Source organism: Lutra lutra, chromosome 2 (genome assembly GCF_902655055.1).
Source record: "Lutra lutra chromosome 2, mLutLut1.2, whole genome shotgun sequence".
Classification (NCBI taxonomy): Eukaryota; Metazoa; Chordata; class Mammalia; order Carnivora; family Mustelidae; genus Lutra; species Lutra lutra.
Genome location: NC_062279.1, coordinates 174,381,670 through 174,406,492, shown reverse-complemented (window position 1 = coordinate 174,406,492; position 24,823 = coordinate 174,381,670). Strand labels below are relative to the sequence as shown.

Sequence of the window (24,823 nt, the reverse complement as noted above, 5' to 3'; positions counted from 1 at the left end):
ACCGCTGGCTAAGGCAAAGGAATCTAGTCTCTGTTCTTTTCTATCCTTAGTGTGTGTCATTCTTGTCCCTCATTTCTGTTTTGTATATGCAGGGGAGGGAAAAGTGGCCTTCTCCAGTATAGCTCTTTAGTCTTCCATAGACATGAGAGATATGTAAATTATGTCCTGTTTATTTTGTCTTCCCTAAATGTACCTATCTCCTAAATCCAAGACTCTGTGTTCCTGGGGAACATATCTTAGTTGTAGATTCTAAATAGCTTTTCAGTAGTTAAAGGCCCCAACTAGCCCAGTTGTTGCTTCAAAGCAAGCTCATCAGGTGTAATGGTAGTTGAAGGATGTTTGCAACCTTTCTTTTTATTAAGTTGCAGGTAAAGATTTGCTTCATTGTAGAAATTGACTTATTTCACTGCTTCAAATACAGCTATTAACTATTTTGTGCATTCTTCTCTCCCAACAGAAAAAGACAAAATCTTCAAAGCCTTCAAAATCAGAAAAAGATAAGGAGTCCAGGAAAGGAAAAGGAAAAAGTTCAAAGAAATGAAACTGTTTTCCACTACTGACAGCCACTTTTTACTTGCCCCGTTGACCAGTCTAGCTTGTCTAGATAATGCCTTGTTTTTTCCAAAGGAATCATATTTTAGCATAATGGGGCAACTCCGTGGTCCCATTATAAATAAATGGTGGTACAGCTAGAGGGATGTAACCAGTAGGCTAACATACGCCTCTTATAGAGGTTGATAGGACTGCTTGGGTCCTCCACTGTCCCCTGTCAATCTAATTAGATTGTGCTTCAGATTGTGTATAATCAGAAACTACATGTGGGCTTTGGAGTCAGATTTTAGGTAACAGTAATATGCCTGGGAACTTTGGTACTAAGGCGACTTTTGTAGGCTTAAGAATTGATCCTAATGGCCTTTATAGGACCAATGCCGATTTTTTTTTAAAAAGGTAGTTACTATGATGTGGTGAAATTTTGTAAATAAATCATAATACAAAACAGTCACCACCTAGAGCTGGTATTCTTTGTATATTGTCAGATATCATACAAAATATAAATTAGGAATAAAAATGTTCCACGCGACATATGTGCAAATTCTTAAAATGTCATCTTGTACAGTAAAATAATATGTTGGTATATTACATTCCTTATTAGTTTGCAAATGATTGGGTAAAAAGCTAACTCTGTTCCTCACTAACCAGCTGTGTGAAGCAGAACTTCGGCAGTTGGACAGTCAGAACTCTCATTCCTAATCTGAGTACCTCTGTGAGTGTCAGCGGGATCTCTTTCATGAACAGCATGTCATGGAGAGGCCCCTGTGGCATCACTGGAGGGGATGGGTGACTGTAAGCCACATTTTCAGCCTTCCAGAGTCTCAGCTCATCAGGTTTAAGTCAGTAGGGTGTAGGCCGGGTCAGGATCTCAGTCTCACTCTGCCTTGGGACAAAATGAATGCTGGCTTTCGTTACTTTTCCTCTGGGAGCTCTGGTTCTGCCCTTTGAGCGATTGTACAGATCATACTGGAATTTTGGATGGTCCCTGTAACTGTACTTGCAGAGTGGCTCTGAGGCCGTGGAAGTAGCCTGGAGTTTAGTTGTCTAGCTCTTTTGGAATTTTGTCAGTAAATGCTCAGAGGTATGTGCTAAAAGGCATGTAAAATTCGGATACTATTTCCTCCCTTTGAGTAATTGACAGTCTTGTTTGGGAGGTGAGACATAAAGTTCTTGAGACATTTAAAGTGTATTTACGAGTGTGAAAAATGTCTTTCCTGTAGCCTGACTTCATTATGGAAATTAAACATTGCCTTTGGCCTTGTCCCTCTCTGTCAAAGCCCAGCTTGGAACTTCTGCTTCAGTGAAGAGCTCCTCGATTGATGACTAACTCACCTCACCAGTGGGGTGAGCATGGCTTGCTTTCACACATTCTTCTATTTCTATTGCTTTCTGATATGAAAGTCATGCTGCCTACTTGTTTTTTTCTCCCCAAGAAAGGGTGTAAGCTCCTTGCAGCCAGAGCAATGAGTATGAATTTACTTGTAAATTATGATTTTGTTATTCTAAATGCTCTATGATTGGCATAATCAGTGTATGAGATAAATAACTTTTAGAACTAGAGATTATAAACCTGCTCTTTAAAATAGGAGGACAACATGGATCTGCTGGAGCTTTGTGATGCTACGTGGCTTTGCAGAATAAAACTGCATACTTCTTTTGAGATCTGTTGTGTCTTGGCCATGTTGGAAGCTGTAACAAACTACTGTGCCTTCTCCTTCATCCTGTTAAGTGTTTGCGGTCCATTACTGCAGCAACATTATTGGCCTCTTGAAGTTATTAACAAGGAGCAGTATTGTTGTATCTTCCTAAATAAGTTCTGGGGTAATTATTGCTTATCAGTGAATGTTTAAAGCCTTTAACTCTCCAACTATGGTGTGCTTTACTCACTCAAATCCCACAGTGCCTTTGGCTCTTATTCCTATAACTTTACAACATCCTTCCAGTGAAAATAGGAAAACAAGAGGATGATGGGTGAGTTTAATGACAGTGACTTGTATCACTTATTCTTTATCCAGGCTTTGCAGGACGATCAGATCATAAAGTTGGAGGCATCATGTATGTGGATGCTTGGATACAGGAAGACATGATTGTCACTTAGGTACTAATACCGTAGGCTGGCAGGTACACTTGTAATACTCAGGATGCTGGTGGCTATACGGTAAGATCCTATCATCTGAAACATTCAAATTTAGGCTCTCGGACTAACTGTCAGCTGCCCAGACTTTGGAGACATTGGCTTTGGATGACAAGGAAGCATATACTGATGCAGGAAAAATATGAGGTGTGTGTGATACGGGGAAGATTTTGAAAAATGTATGTCTTCAGGAGCAGTCAGATGATTTAATTTTGTGAAAGGAATTAACAACACAGGAGATAAAAGCTTACGGTTTATAGTTTCATTCTTTTAAATTGGTGTTTTTATTCTAGGATTGATTACACTAAACTTCTCATTTCAGACTTTTAAGTGTTAATGTCTCTGCTGCCTGAACTTCACAATGCTATCTCCCTTTAAATCCAGGAAAAACATTACAAATATCTAATGAACGATTTTATTTTAAAGGAGACACTTCAAAATATAAAAGTTATCAAAAAGTTGAATATTTACAGTTACATCATAGGCTACTATTAACAGTGCAGAGCATATAATACGTAACTTGAAGAGGAACTCTATGAAGTATAATAAACAGCAAGGTTACATGTCACTATTTTGCCATTCTACAATGGCAACTGTACAATGTCTGTGACCTGAAGAGTCTTTCTTTTTTCTGTATCCAGAAACCACCAGGGGTAGAAACTTCACCTCCCATGGAAAAGTGGTATCTTTTCAGGAACATTATATCTAGAAAAGACAAACCCCACATCTTTAGAAGTGTTTCAAATGACTGGCATGCACTAATAAAGCCAAGCTATGCTACAAAAATTTTTGCTTATTTCTGGAATGTGGAGCAATGACTATTCAAGTTAGAAACCTCCAGTCTATAATCAGTATTGAGTTTAAATCTTGGCTTTGACTAAAAGTGTACAGGCAAACTGTTGAACTACTATAAAGTGAGGGTGATGATAATAGTCACTTTACTGGGAAGAATGGGAAAATGCAGGAAAAGAATGGGAAAGTGCTCAGCAATCTGTGAAGATTTTCCTGAAACTGAATGGTCATTAATGGTTCCTTATCTAAAAGGAGTCAGTGAGGGGCACCTGGGTGGCTCAATTGTTAAGCCTCTGCCTTCAGCTCAGGTCATGATCTCAGGGTCCTGGGATTGAGCCCCGCATCAGGCTCCCTGCTCAGCAGGAAGCCTGTTTCCTCCCCCTCTCACTCCCCCACACTTGTGTTCCCACTCTCACTTGTGTCTCTCTCTGTCCAAAAAAAAAAAAAAAAAAAAAAAAAATCTTAAAAATAAGATAAAAGGAGTCAGTGAACAGTAGCCTCAACCACTATTCATTGTTCAATAAGACATTTATAGTGACTTTTTCAAAAGATGGCGCATAATCATAATTTACCGGAGCATATCTGCAAGTATATAGGAACCGTGGGATTAAGCCTCTACTTTAATACAGGGATAGTGTTTGGAGAGAGTCTATGTAGGATTATTAAAAACATAAGATTCTCCTTTGGCAGAATTGTAGATTATCCTCCTGCAGATAATAGTTACAAACTCGGGACAAAATACAACTATTCAAAGGTATTAGAAGAGCAACCAAAAGCTGGCAGAAATTGGGAAGGTGTCAATTCTTGAAAGAAGAGAAGTCCATTGGGTAAGATTCATCTTCCTGTGCGTTTGACCTGAGGGTAAGTCCATAAGGACAGAGAAGTCATAGTCTTCCTAGCTCAAAGAGTCAGAGAATAGAGTTTGGGCCTGGTGGAACTACTGAAGTGAAAGGGATAATACCCTGAGAAAAGGGCACTGCCCCCCAAATCTGCATATGCACTCCATGTAAACCCTTGAACTTCACAGGCTTGGAAGAGACTTTTATGCTGGACTGGAAGCACAGTTCCATGTTGAAAGGAATGCCAGGTGTTAGAACACTGAGGGCAGCTTCTAGGATTCAAGGGCTTCAGTACTCCGATGGTAAGAATGGAATTCCACCAACAAACACGCTGGACAAAAGTCTCACATTGGACTGCAGGTCCAACCAACTGCAGCCTTGTGAGATCCTGAACAGAAGACTCTGCTAAGCCGTGCCTGTATTACTGATTCACAGAAATTGTGAGATAGGTTCTGGTTCAAGATGGCAATGCAGGAAGATCCTGAACTACCTCTTCCCATGGACACAGTGCATCTACAGCTGCATATGGAACAAGATCCTAGAAACTAGCTAAGTAACTCCTGCACATCAGGTGAACAAGAAAAAATCCACAGCAAAATGGGTAGGAGAGGGTGAGAAAATCTTGCTGTAAACCCCACCCCAGCATGATGACACACAACCAGGAGGGAATTCAATAGGTTCTACCTTCTCCCTGAGGAGTAGAGTTTGGACCCCACATTTGGTGCCCTGACTTTTAAGACTTCCACCTGAGAGATGGGCCTCCAAAATCTCTAGCTTTAAAAGGCAACAGGACCCATATCCACAAGAACTAAAAGGATATGGCAAACTAAAAAACAGTTCAAAATGAGATCACATGGACCCATCGTGGCTAATCCCCCAGGGCCCAGATCAGAGGCAGCAGAGTGGAATGCACCCTGTCTGTGAAAAAGGCCTATTGTCTTAAAAGCTTTGGCCTGAGGCAGGGTCCTAATTTAACATATATTTAGGGGCCAACTGCAACACTCTGCTGAGACTGTGGAGGCTAGCAAGCACCATCTTTGTGTTCTTTCTCTGCCTTGTGCCAGGTGGCCAATATCTCTCAAAAAGGAGCTTATGCACAAGTCTGGTACTCTAGTTTCTGCTGCTACTCAAGGGACACCCGATAATCACCTAGCTCTGGTGGCCAGCAGAGCTTTACATTTGCAATTCCTAATTAGATTGTAACAAACAGAAACCATTCTTAACCAGCTAGTCTTTCAGTGCTTAATGCAGAAGCAGCAGACAGAAATGCCCAGTCTTTATGACATAAAGAGGCTTATTTGCTTAACTGTGGCCTGAAGGTTCAGCTTTCAATCAGTCTGCATCTAGGTGCTGACTGAGATTTCCCCCTTAAGGATACCGACACGTCTTGGTATACCCTCAACTAACTGGGAGCAACAAAGAAAGAAGAACCAGGGCAGTGTTGAATGGTTAGGCTCGGAGAGGTGGCTGTTTTAGCTAATGCTTAGAAACCAACACAGAGTCAATGAAAATGAGGAAATAGAAGAATATGTTCCAAACAAAAAAACTGGTAAAACCTCAGAAAAAGACCTTAACAAAATGGAGATAAGTGATTTACATGATAAAGAGTTTACAATAATGGTCATAAAAACAATTCATGAACAAAGTGAAGAAAGTACTAAACAAATCACAGACTCAAATACAACTACTGAACTGGATAATACAGTAAAAAGGTTCAATAGCAGGCTAAATGAACAGAAAGGATCAATGAATCTGAACACAGGCCCATGGAACTCATCAGCACAGCAAAAAGAGAAAAGCATGAAAAAAAGTGATTATCATTTAAAGGATTTATGGGATAACATCAACCAATATTCACAATATAAGGGTCCCAAAAGAGAGGAGAAAGTCTGAAAACTTGGGGAAGGAAACAGATAACCAGATCCAGGAAACCCAGAGTTCCCAGACAAGATGAACCCAGAGACCCACACCAAGACACGTTTATAATTAAATTGCTAAAAGCTAAAGGAGAGAAGCCACTTGTTACATACAAGGGAACCCCTGTAAGATCATCAGCAACTTTTTCAGTAGAAACCTTTGCAGACTAGAAGACAGTGGCATGACCTATTCAAACTGCTGTGAAAGAAATGTGAAACAAGAGTATTCTACCAGGCAGTATTGTCTGTTGGAACTGAAAGAGAGTTTTCCAGACAAAGAAGAGCTAAAGGAATTCATCACAGTTAGACCAGCCTTACAGGAAATGTTAAAGGTGGTTTAAGCTGGAAGTGCTGGTTAATAGAGGAAGACATACAAAAGTTACAAATCTGAATGTTTAAAGGTTAATATCTTAATTCAGAATAATCTTGTAATGGTGGTGGGTTAATCACTTACAAAAGTAGTAAAAATAACCATCATGACAATAATTTAATGGACACTCAAGATGCAGAGATACAAACTATGACATCAAAAACAGAACGGGGGATAAAAATGTAGAGCCTCAGAATTTGTTATCAACTTAAAATAGGTTTAACATAATCCTCATGGTATCCACAAAACAAAAATCTACAGTAGATACACAAAGGATAAAAGGAATCTAAGCATACCACTAGGGAAAGTCATTTAAATCATAAAGAGAGCAAGAGAAGAAGGAAAGAACAATGGACTTACTCCCATTTTTATTGTTTTCTGGCTATTTTGTAAGTCCCTATCTGTCGATAATTACTTTATATGCAAACTGGCTAAAATCCTCTGATCAAGAATGGCTGAATGGATTAATCCATCTATCCTGCTGCTGAGAAGAGACTTAGTTTTAAGGACACAGGCTGAAAGTGAAGGAATGGAAAATATTTCAGGCTAATTGAAATCAAAATCTGGAATAACTTTACTTATATCAGACAAAAAGAATTTTAAAGACTGCAGTAAGAGACAAAGAAGGTCATTACATAATGATAGAAAGATCAACACAAAAGTGGATATAACATTTGTAAGTATGCATCCAACACAGAAGGATCTAAAGATACAAAGCAAAAATTAAGGTCTAAAGGGAGAAATAGCAATATAGTAAGAGTAGGGGACAGAGAGTGGACAAAGCATCCAGACAGGAAATCAGTACAAGGAAACACCACACTTAACAGACATTTACAGTGCATTTCATCAAAAAGCAGAATAGAGAGTTAAGCACACATGAAACAGTCACCAGGACAGATCACAGGTTAGGCTATGAAAATAAGTCAATAAATTCAAGAAGACTGAGCATCTTTTCTATCCACAATCGTATGGAACTAGAAGTTATTTATAAGAAGAAAACTGGAAAATTAAAATATATGTAGAGATTCAACAACATGCTATGGAACAACCAGTGAGTCAGAGAAGAAATCAAAAGAAAAAATATCTTGAGACAAATGAAAATGGGAAGACAATATACCAAAACTTAAGGGAGGTAACAAAAAGCAGTTCTCAGAAACTCCTAGCAATTAATGCCTACGTCAAGAAACAAGAAAGATCTCAAGTTAAACATACCTAACTTTATACCTCAAGGAACTAGAAAGAGAAGAACAAGCTAAGCCTAAAGTTAATAGAAGAAAGAAAATAACAAAGCAGAAATAAAGGAAAGAGACTAAAAAGAACAATAAAACTAAGAGCTGGTTAAGGAAAATAGATAAACCTTTAGCTAGACTCACCAAGAGGAAAAAACAAACAAATGAAAGAAGAGATAGGGTAATGGCTAACACAAATACAAAAGATCATAAAAGACTACTATGAACTACTACACAGTGACAAATGAAACAACTTAGAAAAGAAATGGAATATGCCTAGAAACATACAACCTTACAAGATGAATCATGAAGAAACAGAAAACTGAGCAGACTAGTTACTAGCAAGGAGATTGAATCTGTAATGGAAAAAACCTCCCACCAAACAAAAGTCTAAGACCGGATGGCTTTTCTGGTAAATTTTACCAACATTTAAGGGATTCATACCAGTCCTTCTCAAACTCTTCCAAAAAAACAGAAGAGGAGGGAACACTTCCAAACTCATTTTATGTGCCAGCATTAGTCAGCTACCAAAACCAGACAAGGATATCACAAAGTTCTAGACCAGTATCCCTGATGAACATAGATGCAAAAATCCTAAGCAATCTATTAGCAAACCAGAGTTAGCAATACATTAAAAGGATGATAGACCATGACCAACTGGATTTTATTCCAGGGATGCAAGGATAGTCTAACATTCACGCACCAATCAGTGTGATATACCACATTAAGAAAATGAAGAATAAAAATTACATGATCACTCAGTAGATACAGAAAAAGCATTTTAGCAGTATTCAACATCCACTTAATGATTAAAAAAAACAACAACAAAACTTCACCAAAGTGGGTGTAGAGGAAACATACCTCAACGTAATAAAGGCCATATAAGACAAGCCCACAGATATCATCCTCCTCAATGGTTAAAAGCTTAAAAGCTTTTCCTCTAAGATTAGAATGAAGATAAGGATGCCTACTCTTGCCACTTTTAATTAAACATAGTACTTGGAGTCCTAGCCAGAGTAGTTAGGCAAGAAAAAGAAAGAAAAGGCATCCAAATTGGAAAGGAAGAAGTTAAAGTGTCACTAACTGCAGATGACATGGTATATGTAGAAAACCCCAGAGACCACTAAAAAACTGTTAAAGCCTCATAAATGAATTCAGTGAAGTTTCAGGATACAAAATATACAAAAATCTGTTGCATTTCTATACACTAATAATGAGCTATCAGAGATTAAGAAAACAATTCCACTTAAAACTGCATAAAAAAAATGAAATACTTATGTGTAAATTTAACCAAGGAGGTGAAAGACCTGTGTGGTGAAAACTATAAGACATTGGTGAAAGAAATTAAAGAAAAATACATAGATATTCTATGCTCACAGATTAGAAGAATTAAAGCTGTTAAAGTGTCCATACTACCCCAAATAATCTACAGATTCAATGCAGTTTCTATCAGTTTCCAATGATTTTTTTTCACAGAAATAGAATAATCCTAATGTTTGTATGGAACCACAAAAGATCCTGAGTAGCTAAAGCAATCTTGAGAAAGAACAGAACTGGAGGTACATTTCCTGAAACTATATTACACAGCTATAGTAATCAAAACAGTATGGTATTGGCATAAAAATAGTCACACAGTAGACAGCAGATGTGAAGATCAATGGACCAGAATAGAGAGCTCAGAAATAAACCTATGTATATATGGTCAATTTATTTGTGACAAGCCAAGGGAAAAAAAAATACATACATTGTGTGTGTGTATATATATACACACATACATTGTGTGTGTGTATATATATATACACACACACATACATTGTGTGTGTATACACATATATATGAAAGGATCTTTTTAACAAGTAGTGTTGGGAAAACTGGGCCACTAGCTCACATCATACACAAAAATCAATTCAAAACGGATTAAAAACTTGAACAGAAGACCTGAAAACATAAAACTCCTAGAAGAAAATGGGGGGTGGGGAGAAAATATAGAGGGTAATAAGCTCCTTGACATCCGTCTTGGCAACAATTTTTTGGATTCAACACCAAAAACAAAGGCGGAAAGGCAGTAAAGCTAAAGTTCTAGGCCAATATCCCTGATGAACATAGATGCAAAAACACTTCTGTACAGCAAAGGAAACCATCAACAAAATGAAAGGGCAACATATGGATTGGGAGAAGATATTTGCAAATCATAGATCTGATAAAGGATTAATATAAAGAACTCCTACAGTTCAGTTGGAAAAAATCAATTAAAAATGGGCATAAGATCTGAAAAGAAATTTTCCCAAACAAGATAGGCAGACGGTCAGCAGGGACATGAAAGGGTGCTGCCAAACATAACTGGTTATCAGGGAAATGCAAATCGAAACCACCATCATATGTCACCTCACATTTGTTCAAATGGGTATTACCAAAATGACAAGAAATCCCAAGTGTTGGCAAAGATGTGAGGGAAAGGGAACACTTGTGCACTGTTGGTAGGGATGCAAACTGGTGCAGCAACAGTGAAAAACAGTATAGAGCTTCCTCAAAAAATTAAAAGTAGAATTACCATGTGGTCCAGCTGTTCCATTGGTGGGTATTTATCTGAAAAACAAAATCACTGTCTTGAAAAGATATCTGTATTCCTATGCCCATTTTGGCATTATTTACAATAGCCAAGACAAGCAAACAACCCTAAGCGTCCATCTACACTGGATAAAGAAATGACACTGGATAAAGAAAATGGCACATGTGTATGCATGCATGAACACACACGGGAATATTATCCGGCCATGAAAGAGAAGGAAATACTGCCATCTGCCACAACATGGATGGACCTTGAGGGAGGGCACTACAGTAGGTGAAATTAGAGGAAGACAAAATACTGTATACTCTCATGTGTATAAAAAAAAAATGGAACTCATGGATACAGAGAACAATTTGTTGTTGCCAGAGGCCTGGGGTGGGGAGTGGGTAGAATGGATAAAAGTGGTGAAAAGGTACATGGTCATAAGGGATGTATTGTACCATATGTTATCTACAGTTAACCATATTGTATATTTGGAAGTTACTAAGAGATTTAAAGTTCTCAATAAAAAAATTTGTTCTGGGGCGCCTGGGTGGCTCAGTGGGTTAAGCCTCTGCCTTCGGCTCAGGTCATGATCCCAGGTCCTGGGTTCAAGCCCCACATCGGGCTTTCTGCTCAGCGGGGAGCCTGCTTCCTCCTCTCTCTCTGCCTGCCTCTCTGCCTACTTGTGATTTCTCTCTGTCAAATAAATAAATAAAATCTTAAAAAAAAAAAAATTTGTTCTTCTGTGTGGTAATGGATGTTAACTTACTGTAATAATCATTTCTCCATACATAACCATTTTTTATACACCTTAAACAACTGATGTCAAGTATTTATCAATAAGAAAATGGACTTAATTAATGTATATTGTTTTAAGATGCTAAATTTGTGATATGTTATATAGCCACAAGAAAACGAAGCAAATCCCAATCATAATTTGAGCAAGCTTTAAAAACAGAACTTGACAAGCTTACTCTGAAATTTTATAGGGAGATGGAAAACATTAAGAGTAGTTGAAACAATCTTGGTAAAAAATGACAACATTGGAGGATCCACAGTACCGGACTTTAAGATGTATTAGAAAGTCAGAGTAACCAAGACAGTGTAGTATTGAAATAGGGGACAAATACATTAATGGAAAAGAAGAGAGGGTCCAGAAATAGATCAACATTTAAAAACCTCATTGATTTTCAACAAAAAGCACCCAAGCAATTCAATGAAGAAAGAAAAGAATTTTCAATAAATGGTGCTGGAAGACTGGCTATTCACTTGGGGCGGGGGGGATCTCAGTCCTCATCTCACAGTGTAAACAAAGATAATTTCAAAATGGATCACAGACCTACAGCTTCTAGAAGAAAATATACTAGAATATGCTTGGGCCTTGTTAGTAGGCAAATACTTTTTTAGACAGGATACAATAACCATAAAACTTAAAAATGTATAAATTATAATTCAACAAAATCTCACCAAAAGATACCATTAAGGAAAAGAATTGGGAAGCCACAGACAGAGAAAATATTTGTAAAATATATCTGAAGATAGAAAGACAACCCAGTAACAATGGGGAAAACCAGTCTTTCAGCAAAAGGCACTGGAACATGTACCTGGCAAAAGAAAGTTGGATCCCTGACCACACACCATACACAAAAATTAAATGGATCAAAGATGTAAATGAAGAGCAACAACTATAAAACTCTTAGCTAAGAGTCCAAATGTGACCAAAGGAGGGGGTGTGGGAAACCAGAGGGAAAAAAAAGAAACTGGACTTCATCAAAATAAAAATGCTTACGTCAAAGGATACTATCAAGAAAGTAAAAACTTCTTCCACAGAATGAGAGAAGAAATTTGCAGATCATGTATCTGATAGAACACTGGTATCTAGGGTCTCTTAAGAATTCTTACAACTCAAGTATAAAAAGACAAATTACCCAGTTAAAAAAATGGGCAAAGGACTTGAATAGACTGTTCTCCAAAGAAGATACACAAGTGGCCAGCAAGCACATGAAAAGATGCTCCATATCCTTAGTCACTAGGAAAATGGAAATCAAAACCACAATGAGCTACCACCTCACACCTACTAGAATGATTATAAACAAAAAGATGTTGAGGCTGTGGGGAAACCGAACCTTCGTAGGCTGCTGATGGGAATGTAAGCACTTGCGGGTGCTGTGGAAAGCAGGAGCACGCGAGGAACAGCAAAAAACCTAGCGGGGCTGCAGCACAGGGAGCAGACAGGGCGGCGGATGCTCCTTGTTTCTGCATGTGCGAGAAAAAGCCCCTGGAGGGTTTATGAAGGAACCTGGTAACACTGCAGGTAGACTGAGAGGACTTGCCATGGACTGGGTGACAGGGCTGAGGGTGAGATGAGTCACGGATAATGACCGGGTTTCCACCCAGACCAGCGGCTGGAGCGGAGCTGCTCCTGACTGAGATGATGCAGATGGAGAGAAAACCGAGTTGCCTTTTAACCAGGTTAGGGGAGATGCCGTGGCCAGGACTGAGCTCCCTGCTTCTCTTTGAAGAGTCTCCCAGGTTTGGGCAGGGCTTTTGGCTTCCCAGGGAGACACGACACCTCCCTGCCTCCCTCTGCAGTGTGTGTGGCTCTGAGTAAATTCTTGCCGATGGAATGCAAATGGAAGGGGTGTGGGCCCCTTCTACACAGCTACCAACGAAATTTGGAAAGAAAAAGGGATTTTTCCAATCTGTGGATGCCAAAAGTTTTATGATATATTCTGAACTTTAAAAGACTCCACTGTTACTAGCTGGCTCTAGTTTTAATGGACTGATTAAAAAGAAGCCCTTATGATTTGATAAAATACACTACAGTTGGAATCCATGGTGCTACACGGCCAAAAAGCCTTTGTCACCATGGAGACAGTGTGACTGGCATTTTTAAAGGGCATCAACTGGTTTGTTGTCAGATTCTTCAAATTGGACAAGTTACACGATGCACAAAAAGGAGCCAATACAAACTATAAATCCTGCCTATTCCAGACCCTCGCGCCCTGGGAAAGGGAGCAGATGGTCTGGGACTCACCTACATGCGCCGCTCACTGCTCCACCTCTGTCCGCAGGAACTGGGTACAGTCGGAGATTTTTTTTAGTTGAGCAAAGTTTAATCTTTCAGAACACATAGGACATGTGTTTTCCGTGTTTAACATGCTGTTCGGGGAGGGAAAGGCAGAGGAGATTAATATTCCTTTAGCTTTAGGTTATTCTAATGGGAAAAGCAATCCTGTCTACACCTCCTTGGTACATATTCATCACACAATTTAAGAACCAGGAATATTCAGTCTCATGCAAGATCCCCTTTAAGGATAATGTTCTCAAAGGTCACAGAAGCTTTGGGCCTTTAGAGATCTTCAGGAATATGAATAAGGAGACCTCAGAATAAAAGAGTGGTTGAATGAAAGGCCTATTTTGGGGTAAATCTGAGTGACCGAGTGAAACGATGCACACTTACATCTTAAATTCCGAGTACAGAGCAGGGAAGTCACAATGTGGACACATGGTCCAGTCATCCTTCAACATGTGTCGGCCCTGGAAACAGTACACTTAAGAGTAAAATTCATCGTTTAAAAATTTCCTGCCATTATTCAATTATAATAAGTGTATTAAAATTAAAAGCCAGACCTCTAAATTAGGTGAGCAATTGACTAGAAAGAGATGGGGGCAAACAGACAGAAGCCAGATTTCATTTATCACTTCATGTATAAAGAATGGTCTTCAATTTTGTGATATCATCACCTAAATTTATGTCCCTTTAAAATAAAGTTTCTGTTAGTCTAGTGATTAACAAATAATCTGGTATTTAACATCTTCTAACAGTGGGCACCGGGTGGCTCAGTCAGTTGAGAGTCCAACTCGATTTTGGCTCAGGTCATGATCTCAGGGTCGGGGACTGAGCCCTGGGAACCCTGCGTCGGGCTCGTGCTCACCGTGGAGTCAGCTGTCCCTCTTCCTCTGCTCCTTCCCCCACTCCCCACATGTGCATACATTCTCTCTTTCTCAAAAAAATCTTCAGAAATTTTTCTACAAGGTCTTAATATTAAAACGAATAATAAAAGCCACCACTTATTCAGTATGCCAGGTAGAGAGCACTGAGGCTTTACATATGTCCTGTCATCAGCCTGCAGTTTCTCTCAATAGGCAGGTGCTGTTACGGTTGGACCTAGCAAGGTAAAGCAAATTGCAGAGGATCACAGAGCCGGTAAAGTGGCAGAAGGATTTAAGCCCAGGACCATCTGATTGCCAAGTGTTGCTTTTTACACATCAAGTATTCAAATGGACTATAAATACATATATATAAAGACATACGTATTACAAACTTACTGTTGCGATGCAATACGGGATGTTATTTTTACATCCAGGACAGAGGAGTTCACACTCGGGGAGAAGAAATTCGCAGAATGGACACGGGGTTGTGGGCTCTTCTGTCTCGGAGGTATCGGGTCTCCTGTGAGAGAGGATCACGTAACATGCCTACTTCTGCACAGTCGGGATCTGAGGCTGGAGAAGCTCCCATCAGCCCGCACTCCCGCTCAGGGCGGAGGGAGAGGAAGTGAGGGGTTAGAGTGTCACGTCATCCCGGCCACATGTGGGGGCTGGAGTTTGCAGCATAGTAAATGGCACAGAACATGGGTGGCTCGTGCTATCTCCTCTTCCTGTGCCACGGATGCCACTGATGGGGTAAGCCCGCTTCTAACCCCCGTCTCTCCCCTTTGTGGACTGAAGTGGTCAAGGCTATCCAGGGCTGTGCCGCCGAAGTGCCCGTGGCCACGTCAGTGTTCCCGCGCTCTCCAGTGTGGCAGCCGGGAGTCACGTGAAACTTCTGAGCACTTGAAATCCGGATAGTGTGAGAAACTGAGTTTTAAATTTGATTTAATTTTATTTAAATTTAAATAGCCACACATGGCTAGCAGTTACCATATTAGACCCCCCAGCTGGAGTGGAGTCTCACGTGGGGAGAGAATGACTAGCGTCTCTTCCGAGCTGGGGCCCAGGTCGCAGTGGCCCTGGACGGTCGGGATGAATGTGCTCTAGCAACCACCCCCACCCCCGCCACTGCCCCGCAACTCTCCACGAGGAGGACACTTCTGTGCTCCAGATACAAAGCTAGAAGACTGAGGGTTCTCCTTGCTGCCACCAGGACACAGCAGGCCTGAATCATGACACTTTAAGAGTCAAGTAAATCCTGACTTTTCCAAGCCATTGTTGGGTGTTCTGCTGGTGGTTGCTCAATACAGTCCTAATGGCCACCCCAGTCCAATCTCTCCCTGAGCCGCACCTGAGCAGCCAGAGTCTAAAAACTACATCTGTGAGATGCGGTGAGACAGTGGAAGCAGCTGTCCCTGCCTACCTGACCATGGCCTCAATCTTCTTCTTGTATTTGGCATCTATGTTGTTGCGGTACTCGGGCCGCATCAGCATGGCCGCGAAGCTGAAAGCAGAGTTCTTCAGGCCTGCTCGGTGACACTCGATCACCGTGGACGTCAGGATCGGCACAATGTCTGCAACACACATGAGAGGGCAGGAAGCCCAGTGCTTCTGCTGTCCCGACTCTGTCCCCATTCAGGAGGACAACACGATCGCACGTCTAAGTTTGCTCTTCCTGGCAAAGAACCAGTTAGGATCTGTTTCATGAGGCAAGGGGGCGCATCAGAATATTTTTCCTGTGATTTTACTGTGTTTTGCCTTGGAGCACCCGGACCTGCACTCCCTTGAGGTCCCCTTTTGCATGTATCCTCCCAAACCAGAGATGTGTTTCTGCACGTGACAGGACTGCCCGTGAATGGTCAGGGAGATTAGTAAATTTATGCACTGACCTCAGCGGGTGTCTCTCTCTTCAGGACGGATACCAGAAGGTGGATTACTGGATCAAAGAACATAACTTTTTAAAAAATGCTCTTAGCACAGATTGCCAAATTGCTTTCTAGAAAGGCCCTACCAGTGTCTGTTCCCTGCTGCTCCCTTAGCCAGCATGGGATACAATTAATTGTGAAGTCGTTTTCATGTAACAAAAAAGAAGACAGTTATAGAGGAGGGGTTGGTGAATTTTGACCTGTGGACCAAATGGGGCCTTCTGTTTTTGTATGGCTCATGAGCTAAGAGGGCCTTTATGTTTTTAAACGGTTGAAAAAAATTAAAAGAAAAATATTTTGTGACATGTGAAAATAATATGAGGTTCAAATGTCAGCATCCCCCCAAAATAAAATTCTGTTGGAACACATCCATACTCATTCATTTCTGTACGGTTTATGTAAAAATAGTAGCTGTGACAGACGTTATGGTCCACGAAGCCCCAGACACTTGACATCTGTACCTTGGCGGAAAGACTTTGTTGACCCCCGACACAGAGTGTGAGGAAGTCTGTTAACTGAAGAATGTTAGAATGACATGTCGCTAAGAATGAGGGGACCTTCTGTAGCAGCGGTGGCCTGGCTGAGAACAGGGTCAGACTTACTAGCTGAGCAGCGCGGTCTTGGGCGAGTGCACTTCACTTCTTTCCCTCTGTTTGCTTCTCCGGTAAAACAGGGAAAACAATAGTGCCCACGGGTGTAGTTTTGAGGCTCTTATCCTTACAAAGGTGTGCGTGATCTTGGCTGGCATCTGTACTCGGATGTTGGGGGCATTTCTCCCATTTCCAGATCAGAGTGGCTCACCGTACCTGAACTCTTTGCACAGTGTGGTCTACACTGAACACCTGCTTTTTGGGAGTCTGGCAGCCCCCGGTACAAGCCCTGGGCCCTGAGCCTCTCATGAGCACCTCTGGTAGACACTTTACATGTGCTGTCACACAGCTCACTGCTGGGGGAGTGTGTCCCGTGTGACTCTGCTGAAGGGGACTCAGAAACGTGCACCTGTTCTCACCCACACCTCGCCCCACGCGCGTGCCTTTTGCATCTGCTGCTCTGGGTTTGTATTCTTCTGCTATAATAAATGTTAGCCTCCGGCACGACTGTGGGTTGCATTGTGTGAGTCCTAGTGAACTTGGGGGTGGTCTTGGGGTCCCATTAGACTACTTGCTGGGGTGGGTGAGAGGAGTAAATGAGTTAATCTGTGTAGACAACAGTGGCTGGCGGGGTTAGTGACTGTCGATCTTATAGTGCCACACTGAGGCCCACACGTGGGGGACAGGTCCTTCTCAACAGTACGTACGTGACGGGAACTTGCTGATGTTGTTGGCCACCCGGATAAGCATACGTGCCCCTTTCATATGATCGCCACTTTTCACATGAATCTGAAATAAATGACATATGTTACTCTTAAGAGATTTTGATTAACCCTAATCCATGCTTTATTCCCCCAAATAATTAACTCCTTCATTATGATCCTGAATGAGCTGCCCCATGATCCTCACAGCCCTACCTGGCTTAAGACACTTGGGAGTTCTCTGTTTCTCCTTCCAGCAGTGCCGCCTGGCCCCGTGGCCTCACCGACCTTACCCCTCCTCTATGCTCTGCTTTTTATTTTGCCCCAGAACATGTGGCATTGAGTTCAAATCCCTGATTCAGCTCTTACAGGCCATTTTCAGAGGGCTAATAATGCCAACTTCGCCAAGTTGTTGTGAAAGCTAAAAGCCAAGTCTTTCAGGCAGAAGGAGAGGATGAGTTGTTAAAGGAAGAGGGCAAGGGGGCAGCGGCGGCCGGAAGGCCTGAGATTGGGTGAGTGCTGAGTATGAGGGGGGCCCTGACGCGTGGGATGAGAGGAGGCTTGGAGAGCCAACAGGGCCGAGGAATGATGTCGCTGTATCATCCAGCGAGATGGGGCAGCCCACAGAGGTGGGAGGGGGTGGGGGGGCCTGTTGTGGGCTCGGGGTGGGGGTGGAGAGAAGTAGAGCCATAGGAGGCAGAACTGGTTGGTATTTCGTGAGAACGTGCAGCGTGAGCTGAGAGTAACTCCCAGACATCAGGTCTGAGCAACGACTGATGGCATCATTTCCTGAGCACTGCTACCTGGTAAATACTAGAAGGGGTAGGGACTCCCTTGCTGCTTGTCCTCTGCTGACTCCCTGGGCCTCAGACAGCCCAGCTCCATCATGAAGACACCAAGGTCCCAGGCTGTCCCTCAGCCCAAATCCCTGCCCCCGCTCTGGGAGGAAGCACCCACCAAAGCTGTCTTGATAGCCCCTGAAGTGTGGCTGACTTTCTTCAGTCTTTGGCTCAAAGATGCCTGGGACATTTTTATGTCAATGTATTCTGACTGGAAAAGGTTTCACAGTTTCCCTTTTGACACCATGAGCAGTTAAAAATCTTGAGAAAGGGTGGTGCTTGTATAAGAGTCGAGAACTACAGCAAACGGGGAAGAGTCCTGAGGTCCCCTTCAGTGGGAGGGGAAGAGGGTGCCCGGTTGGTCCTCTGCCAGGCATGGGCCGGCTCTCGGGGCCAGATGAAAAGAAAAAGGCTTGGGGTGCCTGGGTGGCTCAGTGGGTTAAGCCGCTGCCTTCGGCTCAGGTCATGATCCCAGGTCCTGGGTTCGAACCCCACATCGGGCTTTCTGCTCAGCAGGGAGCCTGCTTCCTCCTCTCTCTCTGCCTGCCTCTCTGGTTACTTGTGATTTCTCTCTGTCAAATTAAAAAAAAAAAAAAAAAAAAAAAAGAAAAGAAAAAGGCTTGAGCACCATCCCTGTGCCTTAGGGTGGTAGAAAGCCCTGGTCCCGGAGGGCTGTGTGTAGGATTCCCTGACTTCCACCCCCAAAAGCGCTGTTCTGCTGGATTCTGTGCCCACAGCACATGGCACCACCACTCATGTCTGCAGATGAGAGAGCCCACCCTTCACCCTTTCTACTCCTTTCCACGTGAGAGAAGGGATCCTTCTGCTGCTCTGAAGAGAAATGTACTCTCCAGGGCTACAAGCCAGAATTCTCATTTTTTCCTTACCATCAGTGTTACAGAACTGTGTGGCCGAATATGGTAGCCACTAGCCATATGTGGCTATTTAAATTTTAAAATTAAAATTATATAAAATAAAAAAATGTAGTTTCTCATTTGCACCAGCTGTATTTCTGGCTGCTGGCTGCCATATGGGGAAGCCCAGACACTGGCACCTACAACACTGTAGAAAGTTCTGGACAGCACTGGTAGAGATCATAATTAGGATCTTAGTCATTCATAACATGCTTCCTCTATCCTAGGTACCGTCAAGATTAAGATCTTGGGGACTGGACTGGAAACCAAATTAGCATTAATATGGGAAGATGTACTCTGATATAATGAAAATTTAGAAAAATATGTGAGTTGGATTCTGTTTGTATCTTTATAGAGATATGTGTATAAATATATTACAAAATTCACATCTATTTACCCATAACTTTTATGTAAATTGTAATACAAGTATTTGAGGTTTGAATGCTATAGTTTGTTTTTATTAAGATTTACTAATTGAGGGGCGCCTAGGTGGCTCAGTAGGTTAAGCCTCTGACTTCGGCTCAGGTCATGATCTCAGGGTCCTGGGATCGAGCCCCGCATCGGGCTCCCTGCTCAGCGGGGAGCCTGCTTCTCCCTCTCCCTCTCCCCTGCTTGGGTTCCCTCTCTTGCTGTCTCTCCCTCTGTCAAATAAATAAAGTCTTCAAAGAAAAATTACTAATTGAAAAGACAGAATACACAACTGGACATAAATATAATCCTAATGTGGTAAAAAAAATAGGAGTGCATACGTGTATTTACCAAAGTACAGAGGATATACACAGCACAAAGTTAACAGCCATTATATCTGGTGATGGACTTAAAGGGTCAGTTACTTTTTCATTACACTTTTCTACATTCTCTAAATTTTCTCCATGAATATGTATTATTTTTATATTCAGATGGAAACTAAATAGTATTAAAAACTGTAGAATTGTATAAAATCTACCATCTTAGAATTAATAAACTAGTAAACTCTGGTTAAACAAAAATGTCTTAAGTAAATTTTTTTTTTGACCAGGTAATCCATTTATATGCTTCAAAATCAAGACAAGGTAGAAATACATCCACAGAGAAAGCTGCTCTCCCTCTTGTCCCCTCAATGGGGATGGCTATCATGTCGCCTCTGCCCCATGTTGTGTTCCTGTTAGCAAACTATTTTTGCTACCGAGACTTTGAGTCTTTTTCTAATTTTATTTGCAATGAATATATATTCATTCTTATTTTTTACCCTTTTGCACCCAACAGGTAGCAGACTGTATAATTATCCTGTATGTTGCTGTTTTTCACTTAACAAAAGAGATCTAGAAACTCACTCTAATCCAACGGAGAGGTGCCCATAAGAAATCCCTTCAGGTGATAACCTCCCTCGGCAGATTATGTCCCAAGTCCCTCAAAGGGTCTCACCTTCACTAGGATGTAGCTGTGCAGGATCATGAGGTTGGTGGCCATCTCAGAGGGAATTTTGATCTTCTGGGATTTGAGTTCTGCATACATGCTAAAGAGAACGTCGTGTGCATTCCGATAGTTTCCTAGAGAAAAAGGTGGCAAAATGACATTATTGCAAAGGATGAAATCTGAGGCCTTTCTGTGGGCCCTCATTTTATTTTATTCTTTCAAAGTTTTTATATAAATTCCACTTAGCTAACACAGAGCATAGTATTTGTTTCAGGTATATAATACAGGGACTCAGTACTCCATACATCACCCGGTGTTCCTCACAACATGGGCCTTGTTTCCTAAGTAGATTTTGTTATTAGCAATATCCTCATAATTTCTTATATAAAGGAACGTAGTAGTTCTTTCCACAGTAAACTCTTGGTATGAATGTCCAGCTGGTCCCTCAAGGAGAAAATGGTGTCAGCTGACACATCTCCCTTTTCCTCAGGACACCATCTGCTACCAAAGCCAATGGGTCACCAAGTTTGGAGTCGGCCTTCTAAGTCTCCCAAATCCAGCCTGGCCCAGGCCCATTTAATGCTTCTCGCCATCTCTCCACCATTTCTCCGCAGCAGCATCGGTATTCCTCTCTGTTCTGCCTCCACTCTGACGTGAGAGGGTTCTTGGAAAGACCTGGAGTTTACACTCCAGCATAAAAACCCTCCAAGGGCCTTAGGGATTGACGGCAAATTCTTGAGCCAAGGACCTGAACCCTTCAGGATTTGCCTCCACCTACCATCCTAACCCGACTTTGCCCTCCCCCTACCCTGCACCACGGTTAGTGGCCCTGTGTTCCCTGCTGCTGTCCCCCCTGCACACCCCTCCCTCCCTCATCTCCGGCCATCTCAGCCTGTCGACGCTCAGCTGAAACTTCTGTTGTCTTCTCTCATCTCCATCCTCCAACTCCCCATGTCCCCCACCCTCAGGATGAGGGGGATCCCTGCCCCTGTGCCCTTCTAACAGGTTTCCTTCCCACTCTGGCACTTCTCCGCCTGCACAACAGTTCTGAATCTGCTCTCTGTCTCCCCCACCAAATCAGGACTCCCTAAGGGTGGAACCACGGCTCAGTCTCCCGAGTCCTGAGCCAGCGCCATGTACCCTGCAGCAGGTGTTAGATCAGTAATAACTGACTTAACTCCATATTTGCCAAAACCGTGTTCTGTATTTATGAACATCTAAAAGAATCAGCCTGTGAAAACTAGGGAAGATGTCAGACTAATTCTCTTCGTCAATAATACTTCGAAAGCATGTAAGTGAGAGAACGTTACTGTCTTGGAGGTTTTTTGGTTTTTTTTTTTTTTAAGATTTTATTTATTTATTTATTTGACAGAGATCACAAGTAGGCAGAGAGGCAGGCAGAGGGAAAGGGAGAAGCAGGCTCCCCACTGAGCAGAGAGCCCAATGCAGGGCTCGATCCCAGGACCCTGGGATCATGACCTGAGCTGAAGGCAGAGGCTTTAACCCACTGAGCCACCCAGGCGCTCTGTGTCCTGGAGGTTCTATCAACGGTCCCTGCACGCTATTCCGAACGAGATCAATTCTAACGCTACATCATCTCCCATCTTCTAGTATCTTTCCTGTTGTTCAAGCCAAACATGGGACGGAAGGAAAGTGCAGCACAGTGTAGTGGAGGGGCTGTGGGCGAGGGCGGGGAGGCCGCCATCCAGGACCAGGAGCTGCGAGGCCGTGAAGGGGAGAGGATGTGGCATGGTCGAGAGAAGGCGTCAGCGGAGGTACTCCATGATGGGGCACTGTCTCACTTCCCTTGGACCCAGAAACGGTCCTTTCCCTAGTCTTCCGGCTTCAGAGCAAACCCAGATTAGAAAAGGGCTACTACTTCCTGCACAGCAAAGGGGCTGGAGCTTGATTCCACTTTCCCAGGAAAAACACGAAGCCCGGACCTACCTGCGGACTGCTCTTCTCTGGCGATGATGATGGCGGTGCGGGCGGCTTCCCGGTACTGCTTCAAGGCCATGTACAAGCGGAACAGGTACTTGGCATCCTAACACGCAAACCATTACAGAAACGTCACTGTCTTCACTAGCGAACAGGAGAAACACCTACAATTTTGCATTTCTGTTGGAATCCACTTTGGATACTCTTTTTTAAAAAAATCCATTGAATAAAGAATTTATTTATCCAGTATTTATTCATAGTTTAATAGCACCGGGTTGTATTTTCCATACTTGAGAAATATTAATGTGTTTAAAACCTCATGCCCTCCCTGGGAGAAAGACACAGTTATATGCTAATTGCACTGGTGAGAAACATACCCAAGAGGACCTTTCCAGAGCTGGGATCAAGCCACAGTGATGGGGCTTCAGAGTCTGTGTTCCTAACCCTCTTCCCACAGAGTTATCTCTCAAGTGCTTGAAATCAAACTGTGTTCTTATACGATGTACCAACTTCATAAAATTTTAAAAATTGCTACACACATATAAATTTCACTGGTCCACAAAAAACTTTGGCCTCTCACTATTTCTTATTCTCATTCTTTTCACCTCCAGACAATCTCCTATGCTTGTTCCCTGGTTATTAGAATAAGTGGACATTAGGTGAGCAGGCTGGTAAGAGTTTAAGAGTTTAACCTTTGGCAGGTTAACTTACTCTCCCCTGGGTCTCCGTGTCTCTATCTGTGAAACACTGGAAATGGACTCAGGGATCAGATTTGCTATAATCCTCTCCAGCTAGGACATTCTAGCACCTTCTCTCCAAATCAGTAACTTGACTTCCTTCACAAGAAAATCACCTCAAGCATCAAAGCAAAAGGGAAGAAAAAGCTCAAGGGTATTCTCAAAGGAGACCGTCCTCATCAGGACTGAAAGACGACTGATGTCTGCATGAATTCTCGAGTCACATACTTTGAAAATATTTTCTTTTTTTTTTCTTTTTTTTTTTTTTTTAAAGATTTTATTTATTTATTTGACAGAGAGAGATCACAAGTAGAGAGAGAGGCAGGCGGAGAGAGAGGAGGGAGCAGGCTCCCTGCTGAGCAGAGAGCCCGATGCGGGACTCAATCCCAGGACCCTGAGATCATGACCTGAGCCGAAGGCAGCGGCTTAACCCACTGAGCCACCCAGGCGCCCCGAAAATATTTTCTTAATGATTTATTTCTCCTTTATATTTACACTGAGTTACTTTCATGCTAAATATGATTGTTATTCATTCCCATACCTTTTGAAATGTGAACAAAGTATACTGATTTTTAGGGATTAATGCCAACTCATAGTTCTAATAATATTTTTCATAGTTCCCAGAGTAAATAAAACCTTTAACTAATCTTGAGGGGGAGGGTTGTGCCTATCACACAGGTGGCCGTGCCAATTTCAAGGAAAGAATATATCCGATAGCCTCTAAAATGCACGGTCTGTCTAGCAGACCTCAAGCTATATTCAGAAAGAAAATTTAATAAGCCATAGTAGGTAAAAACAGGGCAGAATAAAGTCAGATCATAACTAAACTACATAAATCCAAATGGCATTTCTAGTACCTTCGGCATGCCGTCACTCTCTCCCATCAGGTGGTCTATCAGCTGGCTGGTCAGCAGTTCATCTTTGGCCTGACCAACCTGTTTAGGAAGAGAAAGAAACCATAATTTGGCATCTTACAACTAGAAAGGAAGGGGAGTGGGGTGGGGGGGGGGAGACAAATAATCTTGGGCTAAGGAAATGGAATTAAAAAAAAATTGTAAAAATACCTGAAGTCAAGTGCCTGTCAGGATATAAATTCAGGATCTTTCTTATTTCATTTATAGTCTCCAATAATAAAAGTCTATCCTTTGAAGCTATAGCTTCTCTAAGTTGCTATATCAAAAGGCCATTTTGATTTTCACATACACAATACACTTCTTGAATGTTTTGGTAAAAACTTCCTTAAGGTAAGTGACTATGACATCTAGATAATAGGGTCTTGAGCGTAGGAACTGGGCCTTCTGCAAGAGCATAGCATCAAGCGCTGCATCTCCAGCACTCCCCAAGGAAATGCACCTGTCCATGGCCAACTGAAGTCCAAAAGCAGAAAAAGTATGGCTACTGGGGCCCAGAAGAGGGCAGGCGGCTGGAAGTGTGGGTGGAGTTTGGGAGAGGACGCTGGCCTGGA

The 24,823-nt window shown here is 42.2% G+C and overlaps 2 protein-coding genes across 4 annotated transcripts in view; one reads left to right on the top strand and one right to left on the bottom strand.

Annotated features, from left to right (window-relative positions):
* Positions 1-7,071, top strand: part of RFC1 (replication factor C subunit 1) — an 82,559-nt gene extending 75,488 nt beyond the window's left edge. For both annotated transcript variants that reach the window (XM_047719124.1, XM_047719123.1), the window contains exon 25: positions 458-7,071. In XM_047719124.1, the coding sequence (XP_047575080.1) occupies positions 458-541 (84 nt within the window). In that variant the 3' untranslated portion in view covers positions 542-7,071. The remainder of the gene's footprint in view (positions 1-457) is intronic.
* Positions 3,258-24,823, bottom strand: part of WDR19 (WD repeat domain 19) — a 95,590-nt gene continuing 74,024 nt past the window's right edge. For both annotated transcript variants that reach the window (XM_047719122.1, XM_047719121.1), the window contains exons 29-37: positions 24,216-24,293; positions 22,631-22,727; positions 20,693-20,817; positions 17,542-17,623; positions 15,743-15,893; positions 14,716-14,839; positions 13,847-13,923; positions 13,421-13,545; positions 3,258-3,391 (exon numbers count right to left, since the gene is read on the bottom strand). In XM_047719122.1, the coding sequence (XP_047575078.1) occupies positions 13,434-13,545; positions 13,847-13,923; positions 14,716-14,839; positions 15,743-15,893; positions 17,542-17,623; positions 20,693-20,817; positions 22,631-22,727; positions 24,216-24,293 (846 nt within the window). In that variant the 3' untranslated portion in view covers positions 3,258-3,391; positions 13,421-13,433. The remainder of the gene's footprint in view (positions 3,392-13,420; positions 13,546-13,846; positions 13,924-14,715; positions 14,840-15,742; positions 15,894-17,541; positions 17,624-20,692; positions 20,818-22,630; positions 22,728-24,215; positions 24,294-24,823) is intronic.